This window comes from Pelodiscus sinensis, chromosome 6 (genome assembly GCF_049634645.1).
Source record: "Pelodiscus sinensis isolate JC-2024 chromosome 6, ASM4963464v1, whole genome shotgun sequence".
Taxonomy (NCBI): domain Eukaryota; kingdom Metazoa; phylum Chordata; order Testudines; family Trionychidae; genus Pelodiscus; species Pelodiscus sinensis.
Window position 1 is genome coordinate 115,123,180 of NC_134716.1, and position 27,842 is coordinate 115,151,021.

General features: G+C 44.5%; 1 protein-coding gene and 1 long non-coding RNA gene across 3 annotated transcripts in view; one reads left to right on the forward strand and one right to left on the reverse strand.

Annotated features, from left to right (window-relative positions):
- Positions 1–627: 627 nt before the first annotated feature.
- LOC102454270 (tetraspanin-36-like) overlaps positions 628–27,842 on the reverse strand; it is a 47,222-nt gene continuing 20,007 nt past the window's right edge. The window contains exons 2-7 of the mRNA XM_006136732.4: positions 16,751–16,942; positions 11,250–11,324; positions 9,585–9,680; positions 8,572–8,724; positions 4,773–4,856; positions 628–1,211 (exon numbers count right to left, since the gene is read on the reverse strand). Coding sequence (XP_006136794.1) covers positions 1,125–1,211; positions 4,773–4,856; positions 8,572–8,724; positions 9,585–9,680; positions 11,250–11,324; positions 16,751–16,942 — 687 coding nt within the window. The 3' untranslated portion in view covers positions 628–1,124. The remainder of the gene's footprint in view (positions 1,212–4,772; positions 4,857–8,571; positions 8,725–9,584; positions 9,681–11,249; positions 11,325–16,750; positions 16,943–27,842) is intronic.
- On the forward strand, positions 5,735–9,591 carry LOC142829988 (uncharacterized). Of its 2 annotated transcripts, none has more exons than XR_012904984.1 (3): positions 5,735–6,690; positions 7,140–7,404; positions 8,908–9,591. It is a non-coding gene; the product is annotated as an uncharacterized LOC142829988 (long non-coding RNA). The 2 variants fall into 2 exon arrangements; XR_012904983.1 differs by having other exon boundaries at positions 5,736–6,516.

A 27,842-nucleotide genomic window follows, 5' to 3' on the forward strand; every position in this document is an offset into this window, starting at 1 on the left:
ACACCACCACTAGAAACACATGCTGTGGGCGCTCTGCTAATTGGCTGGGCGGCACATGAATCTCTCCTGGGTGGCCACCTACGTGCCCAGCTTACAGGCAACACTGATGTCCATAGCCTCAATTCTAATGAGGACAATTCTGCAGCCATTGATGTAAATTGTCCCCCTGACTTCAAAATTAACTGCAAGAGACAAATACAAAACCATCGATGCAAATAACATTTTAGAACCTGGTATCAAAATGGGAAAAATTAAATTCCATGCCTCATAAATTCTTGTTTTCAAATTAAAAGAACCAGAGATTGGCCTAAGTGATAAACTTCTAATTCAGACTTTCTCAGAGTCTGGAGATATTTAGATGAGTAGTGCCATAGCACCTCAGAGACTAACACAAATATATGTATCATGAGCTTTCATGGGCGAAACCCAGTTCTTCAAATGAGATGATTACAGCTGTTACTAATAGAAGAAAGAAAAAAAACCATGCCAGCCACTGTGAAATGTACCCTTGAACAACAATGCTTATAAAACATGAATATTCAGACCTTTATACAGATTTCTTTTGCTGCTTGAGCATTTGTCATGGGATTGGTTTCTTGTTGGAAATACTGAAATGAACGTAGAATGTACCACATCTGTATTATTTTATTGAGTAAAAACAATTTATTTTGCTTCAGGAGTTAGCCAAGTTAGTCTGTACAGGATAAACTTAAAAAAAAACAAATAGCACTTAAAGACTTAACAAAACATGTAGATGGTTTTATAAGTTCTTATTTCTTTTATAATTTTAAGGTTACAAATAGGTCTGACATGTGAAACTTGCAAGAAGTAGGGTTTCTTTTTGGAGCCTATCACACCATCTGCTGTCATGTTAGGGAATGTCACACATGTAAGTGTGAAACAACCCTAAAGAAAGTCAAGTTACCAAGGGACACCACACTCTGAAGCTGTTGTTTCACGAATACACTAAAAATATTTGCAAATCTTAACAGTGTTCTTTCTGTTCATGCAAATAAAATACAGTATTTAACAAAAGGGTAACAACACATTGTCCATTCAGGGCATCTATGCAGCTCCATTTTATCATTAAGAAGCGGATGAAAAATCATCTTTCCATCTTTTTATCAAGCAAATACCCCTGTATATAGGGGTTGGTAGCCATTGTCTTCCCTCTTGCATGTGATCACGCAGACACTCAGCATTCCAAAGAACTGAAAAGACAAAAAAGGGATCCTTAGCTTTTCTGTTGCCTTTGGAGGTTGAATTTATCGTATTTTTGATCTATAATTGAATTAAATGTAATCTCTTTTTGGCAAGGATGTTGTCTTCTACATATTTGTTTTAAGTGTATTTTACAATAGCACTCTAAACAACATAAAGAATCTATGCATTTATTTTCTTAGTATTAACGGTGTTTTTAACTGGTCACTTAAATAGTGATATGGACTCTGGATTTTCTCCCACTTTTTCCCATACATTTATTCCAGAAACGTTAATTTTTAGGTAGCGTCTGCTGTAAATATGGCTGTGCTGGGTTTCGACTGTAGATCTCTAATATGTTTAAGCATCTTCAGGTATCCAATAAAAGAAAAAATCATAATATGGTAGTACAATCAGAAGACATGAGAAGTGGTGATTGAGGGAAGAACTGACCAAAGTCAGTAACAAAGAAATAATAGCAATAAGATGGTGGTATTGATCAGACTATTGAATAATCAGAAGGAAGTGGTACAAGCTCCTTCTCTAAAGTAATATATTCCAGGTGCCAATCTTGCCCTGACAGGAAAAGGAAACTTTTGACTTAATTCACTAAATCAGGGCCCTCCTTCAACATTTATATCAGCATCTACAGAGTTTGCGCCCTCAATGCCAAGTACAGAACTTGGGTATGAAATAGTAAAAACTATTACTTTGATACAACTCTTTGACAACATGTATATAATTTAAGAGGATATTTTGTTGCCACTGGTTTTAACCTGACCTCCCCAGTCAATGTGGGAAGACTATATGAATCTCAGGGAAAAATGATAAAAGGAACAATGATAAAAGGAGATATTATTTTAATACGAGAGTTTTTTAGAAAATCAGTTTTCACTATGCAATTTCATTCTTTTTTATGAAGCAAAATGCAGGACTATGTAGCACTTTAAAGACTAACAAGATAGTTTATTAGATGATGAGCTTTCATGGGCCAGACCCACTTCCTCAGCTACACCAGACTAACACGGCTACATTTCTATTACTATTCTTTTTTCTATTTCTCTCAGTTTGAATAATAAAAAGCTAGTCAGTTTCATGCTTGCTTGTATTCAATTTGCTGTCAATTTCATTCTTAGGTTCCCACACAAAGGACTGTTTTTTTAAAGAAAATCTTTAGGGGGGTTTTCCTCCATTGGGACATTTGGTCATTAATTACAGAAAATCTTGTGTTTAACAAAGCTACATCTGGGCCAGAGCAACCATTTTACAAATGTAAATGTAAAAATTGCACCTCTTAGCAAATGGCTAAAACAGTTCAGCATTTCACTTAATACAAGTCTTTTTCTAGTTTTGGGCAGAATCCTCTCATCCCCTCATGCAAGCAGAAAAGAGAAAACTTGTAGAAAACTAAAAATGAGGCACAAAGTTAGAAGTAGGGGTACAGAAATTCCTTGGAATGCTTCCTCTTCCTCTCCCTCAGCCTGTCAAAGTCCCACCATTATGGGTGGTGGATGAAGCTGGTGATTAAGAAGGTGAGCTCCCCAGCCTGTGGCCCCACCCATACTCTACCCTGTCTGGCCCCCACTATGCCCAGGCTCCACCCTCTCCCCCAATATCCCTCTTCCCTCATCTCTGATCACCAAGTACAGCCAAATCCCTGAACTCAGATGTAGGTAATGACATTTGGGGAAAAAAAACCCCTCTTCTAAAATGTATATCTAAAGAAGATGGAGCATGTTCCCCACTGCATGCCAGATTGTCAAGACTGGATATGCAGAAGGTACTTAATTAAAAGCAGTACATCTGGGAATAACAAATGTCAGTCCCAGGTTTTCTGATACACGCTAAAGTTTGTCAGATTTATTTGCAAAAACTTTGTAAGTAAGAGCAAGTCAGCCATCTTGCTGAATACAATATTAAATATGGAACACACAATGTAGCTCTTCTCTGTTTTACATTTTCTTAATACATATTTCTAAGCTGATATTATATTTTAAATGTACTCTTCAGCCTTCATAAAGTAATCATTCCAGATTACTACATATTTAACACATTGAAATAAAGACATTATTTTAAAATTACCCCAAGTGATTTAGTGTGTTCATAACAAAGTTTATTGTTTTTTTAAAAAGGGAACACATTTTGTGTGATCTCCTTAACAATAGGCATTTTTATGAAATTTCATCATCTCTTTATGCTAAAAATATGGTTCCAGAGATTTTAGGCATAACAATGGATTTTATTTGTTACTAAGACAGTGATTTTGGTGAAGGGTTCTCTTAGAACTAGTTCATCAAAAAGTCAGAATTAAAGGGAAACCCATTTGTTCAGTTATCTGGAAGAAAAGAGGTGTTATCCCTTTAAAGACTCTCTTCATCTAAAAATCTCTGCAAGGTGTTTTTTTTAGAGATGTGATTTTTATAATCTTCAGCAACCAACTAATGAAATACTTGAAGCAAAATTTAAACTATTACAGTAATGCACAACTGTTTTTGTCAGTAAATTCAGAAACTGAGGCTGCATCTAGATTGGCATGACTTTCCGGAAATGCTTTTAATGGAAAAGTTTTCCGTTAAAAGCATTTTTGGAACAGAGCGAATAGATTGGCACGGACGCTTTTCTGCAAAAGCACTTTTTGCGGAAAAGCGTCCGTGCCAATCTAGACGTGCTTTTCCGCAAAAAAGCCCCGATCGCGATTTTCACGATTGGGGCTTTTTTGCAGAAAACAAATCTGAGCTGTCTACACTGGCCCTTTTGCAAAAACTTCGCGCAAAAGGGACTTTTGCCTGAACGGGAGCAGAATAGTATTTCCGCAAGAAGCACTGATTTCTTACAGTAGGAAGTCAGTGCTTTTGCCGAAATTCAAGCGGCCAGTGTAGACAGCTGGCAAGTTTTTCTGGAAAAGCGGCTGATTTTCCGGAAAAACTGGCCAGTCTAGACACAGCCTGACAGTATATAACTCCAGATTGACACATGCCTGTTAAATAGTTTCATTATCATTTAATGTCTGTTTCACGGGTTGAATATTATGCTAATAGGTCTGGCAAGCTTGTAGGCTTTTCACTTTAAAGTTAACTAGATCCACTCTGGGGGAAGACTTACAAGGCATCAGCCTGTTGTGGGAGACTGCAGGAACAGGCAAAATAGGGGTAGGAAGAGGGGAATGGTTGAGCACTAAGACCCAGGAAAAGCATTGCCTTCCCTTGCTTCTTATACTCATGGCACATGCCCACCATTCAAAGACTGGAGTGCAGTGAATTTGGTTTGTGTGTCACTGGGGGCTAGAACCAAGGAACAAGAGTTTTCTGTTGTAGCCTCTTTTTTGGATTCAAACGATTTCCAAGCAGAAATCCTCAGGAAAATTCTTGTTAGCAGTAGCATTATCCCCTTCCCCTCTACCCATCTTTTGCTTCCCTGGAAAGGGGTGTCATGCAAAGCCACAGAAAGAGTAACCAATTGCAGAAAAGTTGTTTAAATAATTGTGGGAGTGAGAGCCCCAGTAGAGCATCAAGGAGATGAAAATGGCTCTCTTTTTTGTAGGGGAAGAAATGTACATTGTTATAAGTAAATACCTTTATGATGGCAAATCCTAGGATCACAAGCATAGCGTAAGTCAATACATTCTGTAGCCCGTCTTCCACTTTCCCTGCACAGCCCTGCAGGAATGGAGAGAAGGAATGTTAGCTGCCATTTGATCACACTATCATATGCAATATAGTAGGGCAGATTTGGCCCACAGTCTCATGGAGGCAAGACCTTGTACAGCCCTGTTGTGCCCACGTGGCCTACTGCAGCAGCTTTGATGGCCTTGAAACAAGTTGCTGCTCCTGCACTGCTCAGAAGATGCACTAGACAACCTAATTACTTTGCCACCTGTAGTTTCTATTAGTCTTATATGGCTTGGTTCAGTTACTATAAAAAAGGAAATTGCCACATACAGAGCCGCCATGGAAAATGGGTGCAATTTTTAAAAATAAAACCACATGAATATTGAATGAATGTCATCATTTATTCTAGAATTTGATTTCAAAGCTAGTGTAGGTAGCACAGTGCTCCTGAGTTGAAGGACTGATTCAGCTACCAAATCCCAAGCACACTTCCCAGGATAGGAGCATATTTTCCTCCTATCCAGCACTGACCAGGCATAGATTATGAAGTTATTTTTACTCATATCATAGTGGTGCTAAGGGCCAACCAGGTTTACAAGGTAAATAGTAAAGACAGACAAAGAGTAAGGGAAAGGGATACCCCATACAGAGTGAACATAAGAACGGCCATACTGGGTCAGGCCAAAGGTTCATCTAGCCCAGTTTCCTGTCTTTCAACAGTGGCCACTGCAAGGATGCTTCACAGGGAATGAATAGAACAAGGCAATTCTGAGTGACCCATCCATCCCTGTCGTCCAGTCCCAGCTTTTGGCAATATGCCTTGGAGATGCAAATGTGAGAACAACGTGATGGCTACAAATATTGGTTCCTGTGATTTTTAGTGCTTCTATTATTTAAATCCTTTCAGTGGGGTTATGATAATGTTGTGTCTACAGTACAAGCTTTTGCTGACACAAGTTACATCAGCATACAGCCACCGCAGTTAATATACTGCTTGTGTGCATGCATACTTAGTTCCTTGCTCTATGCTCCAGGTGTGCTTGTACAGAGGCACAGTGCAATGCACCATTGCCAATGTGCAACCACCACAATCCAGCTCATGGCCTTTTAGGAAACGTTGATAATGCCCAATGGAGCAGAAATTAGGTGTGCAGGGATGAGTGGAAAGAAGAGGTCACCTGCCCAAGATTTAATAGTCTCCATCCCATAAAAGTCATCTATATCCCATAATTTTCAGACCTTTTTTAAAAATCCCATATTCCTTCCTGGTCCTCCTTGCTCTCCACCATCCAGCCTGCATAGCTCTGGACTATTGTCCTAAGTGTTGCAAGCACAGAACACATGATCCTCTGGTATTTGCAGAGCCCCAAGAAGAACGGAATCAGCAAGTCTATCAAGGTCAATTTGCGGTGGGACATAGCACAAACTGATTCATGACTTTTGGTGACGTTCACTGACCAGCTACAGTGAGCGGAGCACTGCTGCTGATCCTGAGAAAGGAGCACTGTCTGGTGGGATTGCATCATAATGTAGCTTGGGATGATGAACAGTGACTGTAGAACTTTTGGACCACATTCCTGCATCTGTGTGTCATCGCTCCAGCCTTCCAGCACAAGGACACCAGAATGAGAGCTGCACTGACAGCAGAGAAGCAGACAAGTGGAGTGGAGATCACGCTGTGGAAACCTGCAATGCCCGGTTGCTGCCAGTCAGTGGGAAATAATTTTGGAAAATCCACTGTAGGGGACCAGAGTAATGCAAGTATGCAGGATCATTCATCTCCTGCTCTACAGGACTGTGACTCTTGGTGATGTTCAGGACAACGTGAATGGATTTGGGACAATGGGTTATCTGCTTTCCATTCCCCTCTAGACATAGGCAGGTGGGACTTGTGGCACCATATATTTATGTATTATGGGATGTCCCTTGAATATTCTAGAGAGCTCTCAATGAAACACACATGGAAATACTCAACATAAGGGTTTGGGTGGCTATGAGACACGAGCAGCACCCGTGCTCTTGCCACCCAAGTGAGATATCAGTTAAAAATCACCACTTCTTGGGGGAAATAGTGCCAGTACTCAGTGCCAGAGCTCTATATTCATTTTCAGGCAAGCAAGCAATTCCTTCCTCATTTCCTTTTCCCTGCTTGGCTGTTCTGACCATGGGTGGAGCTGTGGGTGGTACCATGCACAAGCACTCCTAAGCAGACATGTCAATAAGCATTCATAGTTTAAAACTTAGAGAAGGCCAGGGAAGAGAGTTTTGAATCTTAATGTTTGCTTTCCATTGTGACTAAACCAACAGTGGTTCCTCTGTGTTTGTCCATAGCTGTTGCCATTGCAGCCTTGAAAGGTTCCCCTTCTGCACCTAAAGAACATCTGAGCAGGATAAGGAGGACAAAGAAGAGGACTCTGATGACATATGATCCCTGAAAGCCAGTGCTGCCTTGGACTGTGAGAAGGGGGCCTAGAAGATGAACGCTGCAGAAAGTATGAAGAAGAAAAGAACCAACGGTAGAAAGGCCCAGTTATACACAACAGAGGAGAGCTGTTAGATGTGCTTACTGCTCAGAGAGGCGAGTTATTGTTACAAGGTACTTACATCAGTGGGAGACAAATTTAAGTGGAGAGAAACACCCAACCATATCAATGTAAGGCAGTGAAACCTAACTTTGTAGAGTAGACTAAGTCTAAGGAAGGGATCAGCTAGATCAGGGGTTGGCAAGAGGCAGTTAGTGGGCTGGATCCAGCACTCAGCCACCTTGCCAGCATCCTAACTACACAGCAGCTCACGCTGTTTTTAACAACTGGCTGCTAATTGCTCTGCAAGGTGGGGAGGAATGGGAGAGTCTGTGCACTGACCCTGCCTCCAGCAAAATCCCTCAGCTCCCATTGGCCAATTTCCAGCCAATAAGAGCTGAGAAATTTTGCTGGAGGCAGGGGAAGAGTGAAGCCTCGTTCCTCCCCGCAATCCCAGTCTTGGAGCAGAGCCACATGGAGCAGCCAGCCCAGCAGACAGGGCTGTTTCAGGTTCCAGCTGGGCTTCTGGCTGGGAGCTGCCTAGGTAACATCTCCCAGCCACAGCCTGCCTCTGGCACACCACCTCTTCTTCCCCACTCCCCACCCCCAACTACCTGCCCCAGGTCACGAGCCTCTCCTACCCCAGGTCACCACCCAAGTCCTCTGTGTCCTCCTCTCTCTCCCTTCTCCAGGTCACAGCTCCCTCCCAGATCCTGCATCCCCTTGCACCCACCTCCCCCAAGCCACAATCCTCTTCTGCATCCATACCCCCTCCTGGACCCTGCACCAGATCATAACCCCCTCCTACATCCAAACTCCCTCTCAGACATTACGCCCCCTCCTGCACTCCAGTCCTTATCCCAAAATCTCTTCTGCACCTAATCTCCATCCCAGACCCTGTGCCCCCTCCATAGAGGTGCGGTTCTTGACCACTTACCAAAATCTTGGAGTGTCCACCCATTAAAATGATTTTCCACCCCCTGAGCTAGATGGAAAAACAAAGGATGGGAGGGGGGCAGAGTGGGTTGGAGATAAGAGCTAATCAGCACAAGAAAAAGAATGTTTAGAGTGAAATCTATAGAAAATAGTCTGAGGAGATCCTCAGTGTCTGAGAATCCCTGCTTGGACAGCTGCTTTCTACAGCTGCTCTGTTAGCTTCAGCCTCTGGCTGGTTTTGAGGAATCTAATGAGATCACAGAACTCAATGGCAGTTTCTAGGTTCATGGTAATGTACCCCTCACCTGTGCATTGAGAACCTGTGGCTCTTTCAGATCTCCTGTGCAGTTCTTAATATCTTGTTTGCAGCAGCTCAGAGGAACACTGTTATTGCCAGTCGTATTAAACCACTGGGTGGTTATCCAGTCGGTGTAGTTAGTTACTCCACAACACTGAAGCTGTGAAACAAACAGTAATTAAGTTAATGCAGACATTAGCGTTAAGTTCTACCCTTCTTCGACATGTCATGCAAGTAGGTCTACAGTACTCTAAAGTAATCCATCAAAACACCATAGTCACTTTGTTGTAAGGGGTAGTGAATTAAACCAGTACAGTAGTTCACTTTGTTTTGTTTTTTAAAGGTAAATGTCCTCATGTATCTTTAAAATCAGAGTTCAAAGGTCTCAGCTCCATACAGGATTGGCCCACACAGCTCTTTCTGCTGCCACTGTATACAGTCTAAAAATAATGGAAGGAGGAAAAGGGAAGTTGCTTCATCAGCATATGAACTACAGATGGAACAAAAACAAGTTCAGAATCATCTTTTTCCTTTGTTAGTAATATTATTTGTGTGGCTCCAATCACAATAGAAGATGGAGTTGTACAAAATTCTCAGTAAAACAAGATACAGGTAGATAAAACATCAAATTTCCTCAGTATGATAAAAATTCCTAATATTTATTTATTAGGAAAGTTTAAATACAATGGTGATAGTTAGCAACAGAATAAATTCCTGTGGACAACCATTTAAGCACACTCATGTAGGGGCTGATCTAAAGCCTATTTAGGTCAATAGAATCTTTCTTAAGTCCATTCACTTAAATAGATTTTGGGTCAAGGCCCTGTGGTCCAAACCTGCAGGGAGCTGAGTACCCTCAATTGCCACAGAAGTGAATGAGAACTGACAATGCTGAACATTGTGAAGAACAGTTTTTAGAAAATAGCAGGCTGATTTTCCCCCCTAAAGACTGCATGCATAATTTAATATCTACTGGATATTTTGAAATAATTCTCAGCAGCAGATCAGAAGTTTTCCTACCTGTTCTTGCAAGTAATCCACAACACCAGATTCTGAACTTTTCCCATCATATTTCTGGAACACTGTACGCATTGTGCCTTGAACATCTGTTTTTACCTGGAATGAGAAAACACACGGCATATTCTGTGTAAAGACAACAACCCAGAAGCTTTTAAAATGGAAACTTTGGAAGATTCCAAGCCCCATCAAAGTGGAGTGCATTGAAAAGTGAAGTAATTCCTTTTGGTAAAATACTGCTGCCACTTAACCCTGCTGGGATTCTTGGACATTAAATAATTCTCCTACTGATTTTAAGAACCCTCTTCTGTGAACATGACCGCAAACTGATTAAAAGGTTGCTTTGATATCTCCTAAGCTAAGATCTACTTGTCTTCATCCAGAAAAAGCCACTAATATTTTAGGATTTCATTCTACACAGCACGGCTGTGTCTACACTGCACCCCTTTTCCCAAAAAGGGATGCAGATTAGACACTTTGGAATAGCAAAATCCGCGGGGGATTTAAATATCCCCCGCGGTATTTGCATTAACATGGCTGCCGCTTTTTTCCGGCTTGGGGATAAGCCGGAGAAAAGCGCCAGTCTAGACGTGATTCTCCAGAAAATAAACCCTTTTCCGGAGGATCTTTTATTCCTACTTTCAAGTCTCTTTGCGCCCTGCCAGGGGCATGATTGCTTAGTGGGAAGGGGGGGCAAAACGGCTCCCCCACCCCCAGACCAGTCATGGTCTGGGGGTGGGGAAGCCCAGAAGCATTCTGGGCCCCACCCCTTCCGTTTTAGGCCCTGCCCCTTCTAGGGTGGCCCAGGGCCACTTCAAAAACTTTTTCCCACCCCTGGTCTACACCCTATTACTCTGACACTCACAGAAGTTATGTTTGCAGTCCCCATAAGGCAGGGTACACATTGCCCTGTTAATTTAGTCGAGGACTCACACTCACTAAGAATAAGTTTATTAACAAACAGAGATTTAACTCATAATAAGCAAGAGAAAAAGAGAGGCCTGGTTACAAACAAAACACTCTTTCTAACGTCTAAAACACAATTTTAGCGAGTTACAATCTTTGCCTAGCAGTTTTCTTACATCAAGTTGCCAGCATCTCTAGCCCTCCAGAATAGAGGATCTGACTTCCACAGGATCAGAGGGTGCTGTATTCCATATCCCATACATGACAGATCAATCAAATCTAGTTTTGCTCCCATTGTATTACCCAAAGTCCATTGACTCTGCCTCAAGAGACAGGAGGGCTTCCTGAGATGTAGATTCTGTCAACTGGTGAGCTCACTGTGCTCCTTCCGCCACTGCTTGTTAGTTTGTTTATCTTAGATGTAAATGTATGTTCATTGTCCTCTGCCTGTAATCAAACAAGTCAGGCAGGGGAATCCACTTCCTTTGTCCAGGACAGGCTTAATGTATGCCTCCCAAGCACATTTTAAAAACTTATTTCCAGCACACACATACAATATTTTATACATCATCCATCCATCCATCACACAATGATATTCATGACCAGTGTGTCACCAACTTTTATAGTATACCTTGCTCAACGCACTTTTATAGTACAATAAAGTTTTATACAATCATTTGATTTAGCTGTTTTTTCTAGACCCTGTAAGAGAGCCTTTCTTTTTCTTAGCATTAGAACAGATGTACTCATTTTTAATCTTACCTTTTCTCTGTAAATGAATCCCATAACAAAAGCTACCACTTCTGCAATAAAGATAATCAGGATAATGGCCAGGAACTGAAATCGGAAGAGAGATAAGGTAAGGAGGATGGCCAGAGTGTGTGGCTCAAAATGCAAATTTATCACCACATTGATTACAGTGCTAAAAAAGCCAGGCGAAGTGTGTTGTCGTTATCCAGCATTGTCTCTCCAAACAGAAGCACCAGGAACTTCTGTGAACCTTAGTAGAATATCACACCGGGAAGGGTTAATAATCAGGGCTTCATAGGATCTCAAAGGCTTATTTCAAAGAGTAAGTACCTCACAAAAACTAGGAGGCTGTGTCTAGACTGGGAAGTTTTTCCAGAAAATCAGCAGCTTTTCCGGAAAAACTTGCCAGCTGTCTACACTGGCCACTTGAATTTCCAGAAAAGCACTGACGATCTCATGTAAAATCATCAGTGCTTTTCCGGAAAAACTATGCTGCTCCCATTCGGGCAAAAATCTTTTTCCGAAAGACTTTTGTGCAAAAGGGCCAGTGTAGACAGCATAGTATTGTTTTCCACAAAAAAGCCCTGACTGTGAAAAAAGCGATCGGGCCTTTTTTGTGGAAAACCGTGTCTAGATTGGCCATGGACGCTTTTCCGCAAAAAGTGCTTTTGCGGAAAAGCATCCTGCCAATCTAGACGCGCTTTTCCAAAAATGCTTTTAACGGAAAACGTTTCTGTTAAAAGCATTTTCGGAAATTCATGCCAGTATAGAAATAGCCGGAATGTGTTAACCATGGCTTACTGTGACAGGCTGCATTAGCTCCACAGTGGCCAGTAAGGAGTTTACTAGTGCCTGACATCTCTATTAGCCCCACTCTGCTAGAGGGTTTGTCAAGCTCAGGGAAGACTAAAAGGAAAGAACCCAGTGAAGCTGGGAAAGAGATCTAGCACAAAGGTGGTCTTGAGTCCCCCTCTGTGGAAAGTGGCTGGTAAGAACCATGCAGAGGGAGAACTGTGAGAACTACAGGAGGGGAGAGGGGCAGATTTGCCGTAATACTGAATCATGCACAGCACAAGAGGGTCCTCAAAGATGATCATGTCCTCGACTCTCTGGAGTTCGAAACAGTTTGGCCAAGAGGGAAGATGAGAGAAACGGTTTTCAGCACCCATTCTGAAAAGCACGTTCCATCCCTGGTGGGAAGTAAGGATGTAAAATCCTGTTTAATTAATTAACTGGTTAAACGTAATGTTTAAACTTAGCAATTAAATGGGGCAAGTGTGAGGGGGTCACTACAGCACAGGCTGGAACAGTCCCCCTGCCCACCACAGACGGGCTGGAGCACCCTCCTAGCCCCACAGATGGGGACTGCTCCAACCAGGCTGGAGAACCTCCCTGCCTCTGGTGGGCCCTGCAGGGCTGATGCAGCCTCCTGCCCATGGCAGGCTGCTCCAGCAACCTGCCAGTTAAGCATCACTGGTAAGCCTGGCCATTAAGAGTGAGGCTTTCCAGTTAACCATTCACATCCCCAGTGGGAAGATTCTGGTCTGTGACCACCCAAGAGGGTGTCTGGCAAGAGGAGCTGTGGCATACTTTCTGTGAAAGATTCATTCCTGGTTCCACTATGCAAGAAACCTTTTCCCTTTTGAGGAGGCAGGAGGGACCTGTGGAGAACATCTGTTGACAATGCCAAATGCTCTCTATCTGCAGAAAACGCCAAACTGTTCTTGATTTTTTCAAAAGCAAAGGGCCAGATCCTCAACTGGTGAAAACAGGTGAGGTTCCACGGAAATCAATGGAGTTGTGACGATTGATACCAGCTAGCCTGCTGGCCCTGACAGTGCCAAGCTCCCTTTGGACTGAAGAGCAGGCAAATTAATTGAAAATGGCTGATGAGCAGCTACCTTTCCAGTGGTCTGAGAAGACACAACAGCTGTATTGCTGCAGTTTATTTTGTACCGTAGATCAGCAGATCTGAATGGGCTAGGCAGCTACCTTTTTCGTTTTTTAACAGGAAGATGTAGCCTGATGCAAACAGCCATTTGCAATGGCCTGAGCAGGAGCACGACAACAGAACAGCTTTTCTTTCGGAAGAGGCTTTTCCGAAATTTGGCCCGTCTACACGGGGCCAAATTTCGGACAAACCTCATCTTTCGACACATCCCTTCTTCCTCATACAATGAGGATTACAGGGATGGCAAAAGAACACATCCGCTTTTTCAGAAATTGTTCCGAAAATGTGGACACGTTCCTTGGATGTAGTATAGCTTTTCCGGGATGCCGGAGGTATCTCGGAAAAGCTCTGCAGTGTAGACATAGCCTAATAGAGGGGGCTGTAAGTGCCCAATACTTTGCTTCTGATGCCAGTTTGGGTGTTGAATATAACACCCCATCCAGTTCAAGTTTTTGTTCAAACCTTAGTCAAATGTGTCCAATTTGCATATGAAGGCAAGTTCCACAGCTTCTCTCTCCAGCTGTTTTTTTAAGTTGCTTTGTAAGAGTATAATCACTTTTAGATCCATTAATGAGTTCCCCGGGCAAGTTAAAATGTTCCCCAACAGGTTTCTGTGTGTTTCCACTTCAAATATCTAATTTGTGTCCTACTTGAAGCTATTGACAGGTTCACCTTCCTGTTAATCAACAAGCACTGGGCACTACCAGAGATAAGACACTGGATTTAGTGACATATTGGTCTCATCAGATGTCCTCTGGGGCTAGTATATAACTTGTCAGTTTTGTGAGACCATTGAACTTGTTACAGAGGAACTGAAAGCTAAGTAACCATTACTATTTCCTCTTTACAAGTACAGGCACTTCTATGTAACTTTCAAGTAATCTTACACCACAGCTCATGTTCGCAAACTTTACTGAGAGTGCTGCTCACATGTTTGAATTTGAGGTAGTTTTGTTTTCACTCACACAGGAAAAGCTTATGAACGAAGAGTCCATAAAGCAAAAAAGAAACTAGGCACATCTTGGTGATCACATCCTCTGCCTTGCAACATGACTGCTAGAACGGTCAGGGCACTGAACTAGGGGATGGGGAAGATACCTGTATATCCTACACCTGTCTCTGCTATTGATTTGCTTTGTCACTTTGAGCAAGTCACTTCACAACTCTGGGATTCAATCTCCCCTTTGTAATATGGGGACAACAATACATACACACTTTTGCAAAATTCTTCAGGATCTACGGGAAAAAAGTGGTAAGTACTATTACTAGTGCATTGTGTACACCATCATAAGAGGAGTGGCAGGATGGTGGAAAGATTATGAACTAAAGCGATCCATTTTATCACAACTGTCAGTCATAAGATGAGGCTCAATTTAGGTCTACTCCTAAAAAATGAGGCATGAATTAGCAGGTGGAAAAAACAACTTCAGGAAGCAGGTTACAGGCCCTTTGTGCATCCAAGAACCACAGTCCCCATGAAAGTTTGTATGCGGATCCAGTTTGAAAATTAATAATAGAGTTGTCTCTCCTCCCCAAATCTTGAAGACAGCCCCAGCTTCTGTGAGTCTGTCCCATGTCTTCCAAACAAATATTACTGAGTGTGAGGGAATGAGAAGAGGGCCTATCAGTGCAGGGGCTGAACAAGGCCTTTTTGCCCAATAAGCCCCACCCCGTTTTACCTGCAGCCAATGCCAGGCCTGGAGGGAGAATAAAAGAAGGAAACCTGGCTCAGTTAGGGGCTGACCAGCGAAGAGGCAGGAGCTGGTTCTGCCGTCCGCAGGACCTGTGCCAGAACTATCTGCTGGGTCGGCTGCACCCCCTCCCCCTGGTGCAAAGGGGGAAAACCAGAAAGAAACCCCACTGAGAAGGGGGAAATTGGACTCTTGGGGCCATGCCCCAAACTGAAGGAACAGACGCTGATAAGCGGCTGGAAGTCCTACACCCCAGGCCACCAGCTAACACCGGGACCTAACCACTAGGCCACCCTGCTGCCCGGGGGACCCAGCCACACTGAGTGTTTAATGAGCCTCTGATTTGTTATATTAGACAGAATATCAACATCTTGTGATGCATTAATATTGCAAGACAACAAAGATGTTTTAGTGCACTGTGATGTCACAGAGATTGGGCTACACAGCTGCATTAGTGACCTATGCCTTAAACTTAAATACGCCAAGCTCTTGCAAACCAGAGGTTCAGATCCTAGTAGGGTTCTTTCAAAAATAGAACAAAATTCCACATCATTTACTCTGAGAAACTCTCTGATGCCTTAAAAAAACCCCTCCAAGTTCTTCCTTTGTGTTGTGTGGACAATGAGGATCCCATTGCATTTTTAATACGAATGGAGGTTTGTTCTCTGTGCCTTTGTCCAATATTAACCAATCCCTCATCCTCGATGTCGTGCCGGGCTCTGTATCCCAGCAGGGTCTTTAGCAGTGCAGCAGGTATTTATGACGTCAGATTGGTTCTTAGCTTCAGAAATTAGCACCAGACCTGTGGAAATCATTTACACAAAAACTCCAAACCATCTAAAAAGTGCCTGGTTCCAGGTTTTATTACAAGCTCAGAATAAAGATCTCGTCTGCACAAGCTCAGAATAAAGATCTCGTCTGCACTAGATCTTGTCCATCAAACCACTACTATCCAGCCTACCCAAAGAATGCTTTTACAGTACAGCTCTTCAGTCAAAATAAGCAAGACTGGCTGGTTTAACGATGTCTATGCTAAGATTGTTCCTGGTGTAAAAATGTTATTAAAAATTACACTCCAAACCAATATCACGAACCATTTAAGTGTAGACTTGGACAACAATTAGGTTCTTAAAAGCTGCTTTGTTGAAGCAGAGCAAATGGACTAAAACCCAATAGCTGTGAAATAAAAGGCTATCTACATTCCATGCAGCACTGCTCTGGGCTCCCCCAACTTACCACGTTCCAAGCTTTCTTTCTGTGCCTGCAAAGTGGCTTACAGCCCTGTCATTGTAGTACAGGCCTGCACACAGGAATTTCTGTGAGGGAGGTGCATTTTTTGTAAATGTGGCCTGCTAGGGTGCGAACGCACCCCCCCTTCATGATCCCCCAAGTAAGCATGCTCCGGACGACTGGAGGAAGGCAGGAGCGGTACACTGCCCAAGCATCCCTCCCCCATGCTCCAGCTGGCTGGGGGAAGGCTGGGGCTGATTCCCATCCATCCCAGCAATGAGGCCCATCTTCGTCCTCGGCTCCTGGGTGAGGGGGAAATCAGGCCCAGCCTTCTCCCGGCCAACCAGAGCACAGGGTGAGGGAGGCTGGAGCTATGTGCCGCCTCTGCTTTCCCCTGGCAGGCTGGAATCAGCCCCATGGCAGACCATGAGGGATCATGGGGGGAGGGAGGTTTATTTGCACCATTTACACCCCCCACTGTGTACGGGCTGTAGTTCCTACCTTAGGCTGCTTAATGAAGTGTTGCGTCATCTGCAGTAGAACTAGTGCACTGCAGTGGAGCTTGCCTGTTCCCAGCACCGCATTTAGCTGCTTTAGGGACATGATCTGAATTGGATCCTGCCTGAATGCGCAATACTTACAAGTCCAAGCCCGACACGTGACTCCCGGAGAGTGGCACAGCAGCCAATCAGCCCAATGATAAACATCACGAGAGCCACACAGATGATGATCACTGCTGGAAGCATGGTGTACTTGTCCTGCACGAAGCTGTCATAATTCTTGTAGGTGCTAATAACATATCCCCCAACATAGCCAAGGCCAGCCGCTGCACCCTGAAATGCAAAAATAAAATACGAAAGGGTAGTTTGTTAAATGTCTTTCTGGGATATTAAATGGGAGACATAATGGCCTTTTTCATTGCAGTCACTATGGGTATGTCTACACTACCCTCCTAGTTCGAACTAGGAGGGTAATGTATGCATACCGCACTTGCTAATGAAGCCCGGGATTTGAATTTCCCGGGCTTCATTAGCATAAGCGGGGAGCCGCCATTTTTAAATCCCCGCTGCTTCGAACCCCGTGCAGCGCGGCTACGCGGGGCTCGAACTAGGTAGTTCGGACTAGGGTGCCTATTCCGAACTACCGGTACACCTCGTTTCACGAGGAGTAATGGTAGTTCGGAATAGGAACCTAGTCCGAACTACCTAGTTCGAGCCCCGTGTAGCCGCGCTGCACGGGGTTCGAAGCAGCGGGGATTTAAAAATGGCGGCTCCCCGCTTATGCTAATGAAGCCCGGGAAATTCAAATCCCGGGCTTCATTAGCAAGTGCGGTATGCATACATTACCCCGCTAGTTCGAACTAGCGGAGTAGTGTAGACATACCCTATGAAATGAAAAGACCAGGAAAAACACAGAGGTCTGAAAGTAGCAAATAAACTAAACTCTCTCACATTAAAGATGAAATTCTGTTCTGGTGTCAGCAGATGCAACAACTAGGATCGTTGTGGGAGCTGTGTACCTTTTTGCATCAGTTCTGAATTTGCCTTAAAGGTATCAGATCTAATTTTCTTGAGGATCATTGAAGAGTACATGATAAACAAGTACAAAAGCTCCTGAATATCTTCCATAGGGACTCGCCTATTTCAACTGCCTGTATTATTAAAAAGCCCTAAACTTATAATAATAAATAATGCTAGAAATAAATACAAATAACCTTTTTTGGCTGAGCCGACCTCTCTGGAGCCCACAAAATCAGTTGGAATGTATAGGTGTGTGTGATGGGGCATCACCGCCCCGCACTCCAAACCCCTCAGCAGCTGCCCTGTTCACAGCACTAGGGTTTAAGTACCAGCCTTGCGCCTGGTGCTCACGCGCCACGCGAACAGCCTCACACCGCGGGAGCCGCGGTGAGCGCAAGCCGCGGCATGAGAAAGCAGGGGAGAGAGGGGGCTGGAACAGCATAGACCCGTGCCGTTAGAACTGCAGCGCAGACGAGCTGGGGCATGCCGGGAGGAGGAGAGGCGAGGAGTATGGGGGGATGCACGGCATGACGTTGCCTGCCTGGAACTGACGTCAGGGGTGAGAAGAGGAGCGGGGGATTTAAAAAGTGGATGGGGAGATGTCACAAGGAAAGGAGAGTGAGAGGGACCAGGAGAGAGGCAGGAGCAAGATGAGAAGAATGGGAGGAAGATAGAATGGCAACAGCGAGTAAGCCAACGAGGCGCCTTAACGTGGCCGGAGAGTTAAGCTGTGCCACCAGAGTTCTTGGTGGAGGACCGAGTGACGCCGAGAGGCTGAGAGAGTGGGGAGAGGAAGCAGCCCAGGGCAGGACAACTGGTTGAAATCCGCGGGCTGATGTATTTCGGATAGGAGCCCCGTCAGCCGGACAGGACGAAAGCAGTCCCTGTCCTTAGGGCCCTGGGCTGGAGCTCCTGAGTGAGGATGGGCCCAGGGCCCCCCTCTCCCAATCGCCAACAGCTGCCAATACTGGCAACAGGGAATTCAGGAACTGATGCTCCGTGAGTGGGGCAGTTGACGATAGCGGCGATCGCCGCGACAGGCGTGATTGCAAGAGCTCCGTGAATAGGACCCAGAAGGGAAACCCGACGGGAGGACTGAAGAGTGGTCTTTCTAAGGCCAATAGAGGGTGCCACAGCAGGGCATGGTCACAGTGTGCTATGGAAATACGTAAGAATTTCCAAAAGTTTGTATTTATTAACTGTGCATGTTGTGCTGATGTGATGAAGTGGGGGATTTTCTTATTTTCCTAATGGTTTACACAAAGAGTGTGAGTAACTCAGTTTCCCTGTGTGCTGGTGATTTAACGAGGTGATAGGAGAGGGTGTTTACTGTTACAGGGGACCGGGGGAGGGGGACACTTGCCTAGCAGCTGGACCACAGACAACAGTCTGGATGCTGTGGAACTTGGCAACCAGTGACCCAGAGGCAAACCAACCAATTCTGGTCAGTGGGAGGACAAAGGAACTGAGGAGAGAGTGCCCAGTGATCAGGAAGGCAGCTGCAGCCAGTTCTGACCAGTGAGGCACAAAGGATGGAAGAGAGAGGGCCCAAATGATGTCTTTACCGAGGAAAGAAGACAAGGACAGAATAGTAGTTCTGGAGATAGGTGATAACACATGGTTGGCTGGAAGGAGGGGACTTCTGGAGTAAGAATGTAAATGAGTAGTCAACGATCCAATTAACCGATAAGCCTAGACTCATCAGTTAATCTAGGTGACTACTCCCCGTATCAGAGGCAGCAAGGTGAGGAGAAGCAGGACCCGGTACTGGGGGGAGCACAGACTCCACAGTTCTGCCTGTCCCCTGCCCGCACTGCTGTCTCTGTCAGGGAGCTCCAAGCTCCCCACAGACAGGGCCTTCATGGCAGCCTCCCCTGTCTCCTCCTCTCTCCCCCCAGCAGCCTCTGTCTGTGAGGAACTCAGACTACTGCAGACAGGGGTTGTTGCCACCTCACACTGCTGCCTCTGTACAGAGGCAGCAGTGCAGGGCAGCAGGCAGCTGGTCTGCAAGGGGAGCTGTTTTTTAAACTGGCTCCCCTCGCAGACTGGCTCCTGCCTGAGACCCCGCGCTTCTGCTTCTGATACGGAGGCAACAGTGTGGGGTGAAAGGGGGTTCTCCAGGAGTGGAGCCAGAGCGCACTGGCTGCCAGCTTCGCCCCTGAGGACTAAAGAATAGTCAACTAACTGCTAAGAATTCATGTGGTTAGTCGACTATTCTATTACTGGCTATCTAACATCCCTATTCTGGACTGGAGACAAAGAACAGCCAGAGCCCATTACGACTGAGACTTGCCAGGCTTGAGAGCCCTAATAATTTTCCTGTGCTATGTTTAGACCTTCCATAAATCCTTCTGTTTTACACAGGCTGCCAGTCACTGCAGGCTGCAAATTGGGGTTTCATTGTCTCCTCTGGACATGCAGGTCCTTGAGGTCCAGAACATGTGGACTCTTGAGGGAGCCATGGTAATAGACTAGGGTTGCCAGGTGTCCGGTTTTGAACCAGACAGTCTAATATTTTAGCTTTCTGTTCGGGAAACAAATTGAGAAAATATAAACAAGAAAATATAAATGTCCGGTATTTTCTAAATCAGATGTAAAGTAGATTGTGATGTCATGTCAAGTGTGTCCAGTATTTTTGTTGAAACCATCTGGCAACCCTATAAGAGACACTCATGCTGAAGGCTCAGAGAGGTGCAGTTCCAGGAAGTGCTGGGGCACAGGGCTTAACTCCAAGGAGACTGTGACTCCCAAGAAGGGGTGTCACGATGAAGAGGGCTCCTCCCAGGGACCATACAGAGACAAGAGAGCATGGGGCCTGCGAGTCTGTGTCATAGCATTTTCATGGTGCGGTGTAACGGTTCGGCTGTATCAGTGCTCAAGGCATTATTGTGTTAAAGAAAGAGAAACCCAACAACCCTACATATACTCATTGAACAATTTTTACATAATTAACCAGCACCTCAAGGAGCTCCAAGTCTAGATTACATGAAAACTGTGACAAAGAAAACACTTCTCATTCTAAAGCTGGTGTCTTGTATTTTTATCAAGGAGAAAGCACCTTGAGAACTGTGTGTGTCATCTTTGTCATGTGTTTGCTTTCATCTCCACCTTAAGCTCCCGGAGGCACTTTTATTTACTTGATAATTGCTATATAGACCTAGGGCCCAGTCTTGCAGGATGCTGAGCTTTCTCAGCGTCCATTGCTTTTAATAGATCAGTCCTTTGCCTGTGTATTATAATACCATAGGCATAAGATCCATTAATGGGAGTTGCAGGTACTCTGCGCTACCAGGAATTGTTCAGCACCCTTGCACGATGAGGTCGTAGGTCAGCCTGGTGACTTTCAAGTGAACAATAGATGCCTTGAGAAGCTTAAAGGCTAGAATAAATAAAAAATGACATTTCCTCATTCTTAACCACAGATGACTCCATAAATATTATGGGGATATTTATCTGTTTTACTGCATTGAGAATTCAGCCTAGCACAGCAAAGCCTTGTATTGTGACTCTGGTCCCATATTAAACAGCTCTTCTTCTGTGCTAAAGTGTCAGTGGTGTTAGTGCATCCCTCATCACAAACTATTCCAAAGCACTTTACAAAGGGTTGGTCTGTTTATAATCAGGCCGAGCACCCTCAACTTTGGGCATTATGCTGCTCACATAAAAGTCAATGAGAGTTTTACCATTGATCTCAATGGGCACAGGATTGGGCTCATGGAGTGGATCATGCACAGAGCCTTGTACAAAGTACTTATCACTTCACAGAACTGGGTCCAGGGCCATCTCTAGATTTACACAAAATATGCATTGCAGAGGGCACCAGAAAATGTGGGGCCCCAGTTCCTCCCATCAGTATCATTGGGGGAACCCAGTTCCCTCTGCCGTGTTTCACCTCTAGCATCCTTAGGCTACGTTTACACTGCACAATTATTTCGGAATAAGCTATTCCGGAATAGTTATTCTGAAATAGCTTATTTCAAAATAGCACATCTACACTGCAGGGAAGCCTCAAAATTAGTCCGAGGCAGGTTTCCCTAATGTAGACGTGCTATCTCGATTTAGCGTCCCAGGAGGAATAACAGAACTGCCTGAGTGTACCACCTGGGGCTCTAGTGGCAATTTAAAAGCCTCGGAGCTCTGACTGCCCAGCTGCTGGCATAACAGGGATGGTGGTCTGGGAGCCTTGGACCCTCTTGAATCACCAGGTCCCAGGGAAATTGCCCCTCCTCCCTCATTGGTGGGCCTACCTACATTCATTTTAAATGCACTCAAAAGGACTTCACTTTTAAAGGAGACAATCACGATCGCAGGAATGCCGTTGTCTAAGAAACAATCTTGTCCCTTCTGCGCCCCCACAAATATTGCCCTTCGCTGTGGGAGAGCTCTGAAAGCCTGTGGGGGTGGGTAGCCACCACCTTGGGCATTATTTTTAAAGATGGTTGTTTTTTCTTCTGGAACTGCTGCATTATTTAACCCTGTAGGGTCTTCACAGCTTAGTTCATTCTTTTCTGAAAGGGGAAAAGCTGCTACTCACGCAAGTTTAAAAGCATTTAAAGACATCCTCCTGGAGAGTAATTTCCCCCTGCCCTCTCCCCTCCCCTCCTGCCAGGCTAGGCAATGTGCAGCAGTTAAAGCCAATGTAAGAACCATTCCTCAGAAGAGCGAGGCTGCTTTAAAAGCCATGATCAGCCTCACTCACACACATGAAGAGTGCACGCTCAGTGAAAAAAGGTATTTGCTTTTCAGGAGGAAGCAGACTGATGCTGCTGTCCACACAAAGTAGTGCTTGTAAAGAATAAATGAAAGACATGTCATGTGAATTTAGTACCGATGAAAGAGACCAGATTAGCCACCTTAGAGACTGAACTCCATTACCCACAGCAGGGGGAATAACCCCAAAGCTTCCCCACAATATCCTGTCAGTGTCTCAGAACTGATGTGGAAAGACCATCTTTCAGCATAAGGGGAGAGTGCATGCTCCATGCCCCCATTCAATCATTGGCCTCTTCACTGAGACCACTATTACGGTGCCAATGGTTTCTGCGTGGCTGACACTTGTACAGTGGATGCTAGATGGAATCTATGGGCATTTCACATAGGCCAGACCTGGATTGGACTGTGCAACCTAGAGACAAAAGACCTCCCACGGTTCTTTAGGTTTGCCAGCTGGCATTAAGTTAAGGTCCTTGGCACTTAGTGCTAAAACATATAAATAATTTCCAATATGTTGCCATCCCTTCCCCCAGTCTGCTGTATGTTCCTCCTTTATTTTCAAGTGCAAAATGCATTACTGGTTTTAGACCTAAAGCTACCTTCATCCTACACAACTCTGGTGTTCTAACTCATTGCTCAGACTTATACATTACTGAGATCAAATCTGTTGAGTCATGATGCTGGGATTGAACTAAACTATATGGGTGTGTCTACACATGCCCCCTAGTTCGGACTAGGGAGGCAAATGAAGCATACCGAAGTTGCTAATGAAGCACGGGATTTAAATATCCCACGCTTGATTAGCATATTCGCAGCCGGTCGCCATTTTAAAATGCCGGTCGCCCGATTTAACTTGCCGCGTGTAGACACGGTAGTCCGTCGTGCAATGAGGAGTAACAGTTAATTCGAGGGAAGGGTCTACACGCGGCAAGTTAAATCGGGCAAAGCCGCGGAGGATGCAGACGGCGGGACCGCGGCGCGTCTCAGTCCCACCGTCCGCATCTCCCTGGTCTGCTGGGGGGGGGGGGGTGCAGCTAGTGCGCCCCCACCCCCCAGAAGACCAGGCTTTTCTCGCGGACGTCTGTGGTAGAGCAGCTGGGGCGCTGCCGGTTGGTCCCGCAGCGCCGCTCCTCGGCGCTACTGGACCAACCCGGCAGCACCCCAGCTGCTCTGCCCCAGGCATCCTGATTCAGCCGCTGCTGGTCAGTTTCAGCTGCTCTGCCCCAGGCATCCCCAAGTCAGCTGCTGCTGAAACTGACCAGCGGCAGACTACAGGAAGCCCGAGGCAGAGTTGCTCTGCCCGGGGCTTCCTGGAATCAGCCGCTGTTCAGTTTCAGCAGCGGCTGATTTGGGGACACCTGGGTAGAGCAGCTGGGGTGCTGCCAGGTTGGTCCCTGCAGCACCGAGGTGCAGCGCTGCAGGGACCTACCCGGCAGCGCCCCAGCTGCTCTGTCGCAGGCGTCCAGATTCAGCCTGTTGAAACTGATCAGCGGCTGATTCCAGGAAGACCCGGGGCAGAGCAACTCTGCCTCGGGCTTCCTGTAGTCAGCCGCTGGTCAGTTTCAGCAGCAGCTGAATCTGGACACCAGTTCCGACTTACGTACAAATTCAACTTAAGAACAAACCTACAGTCCCTATCTTGTACGTAACCTGGGGACTGCCTGTATGTACCTGCACCTCCACAGGTACAGAAGATCACAGCTCTCCTTGGCAGCCATCCCCGGTACCTGCAAAGGCACAGTTAAATATGGTGGTGTTAGGGCCCATCAGGGGCTAACCTTGGTGCACTAGATCTGGCCCACAGGCTGGTATTTGCCCACCTCTGCATTAGGCAGTGTTTCATTTCTAGTAAATTACTCCAGCTTTCTTCGTGTCATTTCCCTACTCTCCCTTCCTGGAATAATTGTGGTCCTGGCGTGAGAAATTTGTATGGGAAGCTATGAAATGTGTTGTGCAAGTTCAGCTGGGCTAAGATAAAATATAAGCTCAGCAGAGCCTGATGCTGTGCAGAGGAAGTGATGAAAGTCAGAAGTTGACACTTGGTGTTTCTTTAGAGTCTTTAGCATGGGTTTGATTATTAATGTTTCCTGGAACTATCAAATAACACGAGAGGCCCAAAAGGCCAATGCTACACATTTGTGGCTTTGAGGGGTACAGCACCTAAGGCTTTTCCCCCTGTCAGTGTAAATATCTCATTAACCTGAAGGGAATTTGGATCAGCCACTAAATACTGGTAGTAGATCTGATCAAAGTTGAGTGAAAAAACTTGTCATGCAAGAGGCAGTTGTTTGTTTTTAAATCCAATTTCAGGTTTATTTTAAAACATGAGATTTTATATTGCAATGGTCCCAGTTGGGAAGAGAGAAAAACTCTCTCCTCCAATTGTTATACTAGAACTAGACTTCTTTGAAGAAATATGTCAAAAGCTCAGTGTGCAGAAAAGTTAAAAGCTACCCAGGCATTAGCTCATCCAAGTGAAATAATTCCTTTAAGAATATCCAGCATTTTGTGTTCTTGAACATGTCAGATTTAGCAAAGTCGCTGCTTTTCTAATTCACTTTCAGATAAATCAAGGGTGCAAAGCAAACTGCAAATTCAGAAACTGAAAAACCTTCAGGGAAACTACTTTTCCACAGTCTTCACTATAATTTTTGCTGCAACAGATAAGGCAAACTACAACCACATTGGTATCAGCATAGCTAGACACTGCTTAAGTGATGAAGACCACTTTTGCTATGGAGTATTTTGAGGGGAAAGGGAGACGGGAAGTGGCTTGTGGAAGATTTTAATTCATTCTCTGCTTACTTTCTCTTTAAAAAATCCCACAGCCGTGTGTGAATTTGGTGCTTGCTGTGTTATAGTTCTTGTACAATATTACAAGAGGGATTCCAAGTGCTTTGGAGGATAGGGTCATAATTAAAAATGATCTGGTCACACTGGAGAAATAGTCAGAGGTAAATGGAATGAAATTTAATAAGGACAAATGCAAAGTACTCCACTTAGGGAGGAACCATTAGTTTCACACTTACAAAATGAGAAGTGACTGCCTAGGAAGGAGTATTGCAAAAAGGAATCTAGGGGTCACAGTGGACCACAAGCTAAATAGGGGTCAACAGTATGGCATTGTTGCAAAACACAAACAAGAACAAAAGCATCATTCTGAATTCATTAATAGGAGTAAGCAAGTCACAAAAAGTAATTCTTCTGCTCTACTCTGCTGATTAGGCCTCAGATGGAGTAGTGTCCAGTTCTGGGCACCACATTTCAGGAAAGATGTGGAGAAATCAGAAAAGGTCCAGAAGAGCAACAAAAAATATTAAAAATCTAGAAAACGTCACCAGTGAGGGAAGATGGAAGGAACTGGGTTTGTTTAGTCTGGAGAAGAGAAGACTGAGAGGGAACAAAATAGCAGCTTTCAAGTACCTTAAAGTTTGTTACAAGGAGAAGGGAGAAAAATGATTCTCCTTCCCTCTGATGATAAGAGAAGAAGTAATGGGCTCAAACTGTTGCAAGAGAAATTTAGATTGTACATTAGGAAAATCTTCCTAATTGTCATGGTGGTTACCCACAGGAATAATTGCCTAGAGAAATTGTGGAATCTCCATCTACTGGAGATTTTTAAGAGCAAGTTAGACAGACATCTGTCATTGATGGTAGATGGTGCTTGGTCCTGCCCTGAGTACAATGTATCAGACTTGATGATCTCTCAACAGTCCTTCCAGTTTATATTATCCTATGATTCTATTATTATAGTCCCGAATTTAATTATTACACTTAATTCTGAACTGCCTTAATCAGTAGGTGGAAGCTGGGCAAGAAAGTGCAGCAGTTTTTGTTAACTACAAGATCATTTATCTCACTCTGACTCTGTAAACACGGAGGCTAGGATTTTCAAATGCTCTCAGATTTACATAAGAACAGCCATACTGGGTCAGACCAACAGTCCATCTAGCCTAGTATCCTGTCTGCCGACAGTGGCCAATGCCAGATGCCCCAGAAGGAGGAAACACAACAAGTAATCCTCATGTGATTCCTCCCTGTCACCCATTTTCAGACAAACAGAGGCTAGGGACACCATTCCTACCCATCCCGGCTAATAGCCATTGATGGACCTAACCTCCATGAATCTATCTAGCTCTTTTTTGAACCCTGTTGAAGTCCTAACTTTCACCATATCCTCTGGCAAGGAGTTCCACAGATTGACTGTGTGCTGAGTGAAGAAAAACTTCCTTCTGTTTGTTTTAAAGCTACGGCCTATTAATTTCATTTGGTAACCCCTAGTTCTTATATGGTAGGAATGTGTAAATAACTTTTCCTTATTCACTTTTTCCACACCAGTCATGATTTTATAGACCTCTATCATATCCCCCTTTAGCCTCCTCTTTTCTAAGTTTAAAGGTCCAAATCTTTTTAATCTCTCTTCATATGGGACGTGTTCCAAACCCCTAATCATTTTTTTTTTGCCCTTTTCTGAACCTTTTCTAATGCCAATATATCTTTTTTTGAGATGAGGCAACCACATCTCTATGCAGTATTCAAGATGTGGGTGTACCATGGTTTTATACAGAGGCAATAAGATATTTTCTGTCTTATTCTCTATCCCTTTAGCTACTCTCTGCTCCCACTGAAGTCTGGGTGAAAAATCCATCCACTTCCACAAGGGCAAAGTTAGGCTAGTACAGAGCGTGCTTGAAAATCTGTTCCTCACCCACCCTGTTCACGCAGGGCATAGTTCAAGGCATAATACAAGTACAGGTTGAACCTCTCTAGTACAGAACCCTCAGAACCTGACCAGTTCCAAACTAGAGAATTTTCCGGACCACAGAAGTTGAATATTGTCTAGCAACATTACCAACACTTCCACTGCTTACTGGGCTGTTAGTTAGCTCTAATTTAGCCTTAAATGTCCTCTAACAGCAAAGAACACTGAAGCCAGGGTTGGTGGCTATACACAAACTTTATAGGACCACAGGAAACTTGGCCACACCCATGAAAAGTGGACATCCAGCTAACTAAAATAATTCCAGATGACAGATGTTTCTGGACCAGAGAGTTCTGGACTAGAAAGGTTCATCCTGTACTGGCATAATGACTCCCATGCAGGTATCTTTGTACCTCTCCTTTTGAATGTAGCACATTTACTTTTTGTGTATTTCTATTGGTTGGCGGTAACTCAGAACAGTCTGAAATTGAAACAGCATGGGAAAGTGCTCTTCAGTTTACTAGTGGTAGAGACTACATTGTCCTGCATTTTGCTTCAGTTTACTGTAATTAAATCTGGGTGTGCCTGCAGAGTGACAGGATGCAGGCTCTAGTTGTCTGGGAGCTGGCAAAAGAGACTTGTTTGCTCTCTAAAACTCCTTAAGCTTGTGTGTTTAAATCTTTTCTGGGCAAGTCCAAGGAGGTATGCTGTGATTAATTAGTAAACGTCAACTGAAAAAAGGTGTTTGGTTGAAGAGGGAAATCTAGAAATAACAGTTATAGTTTGGCCCATCAGAGG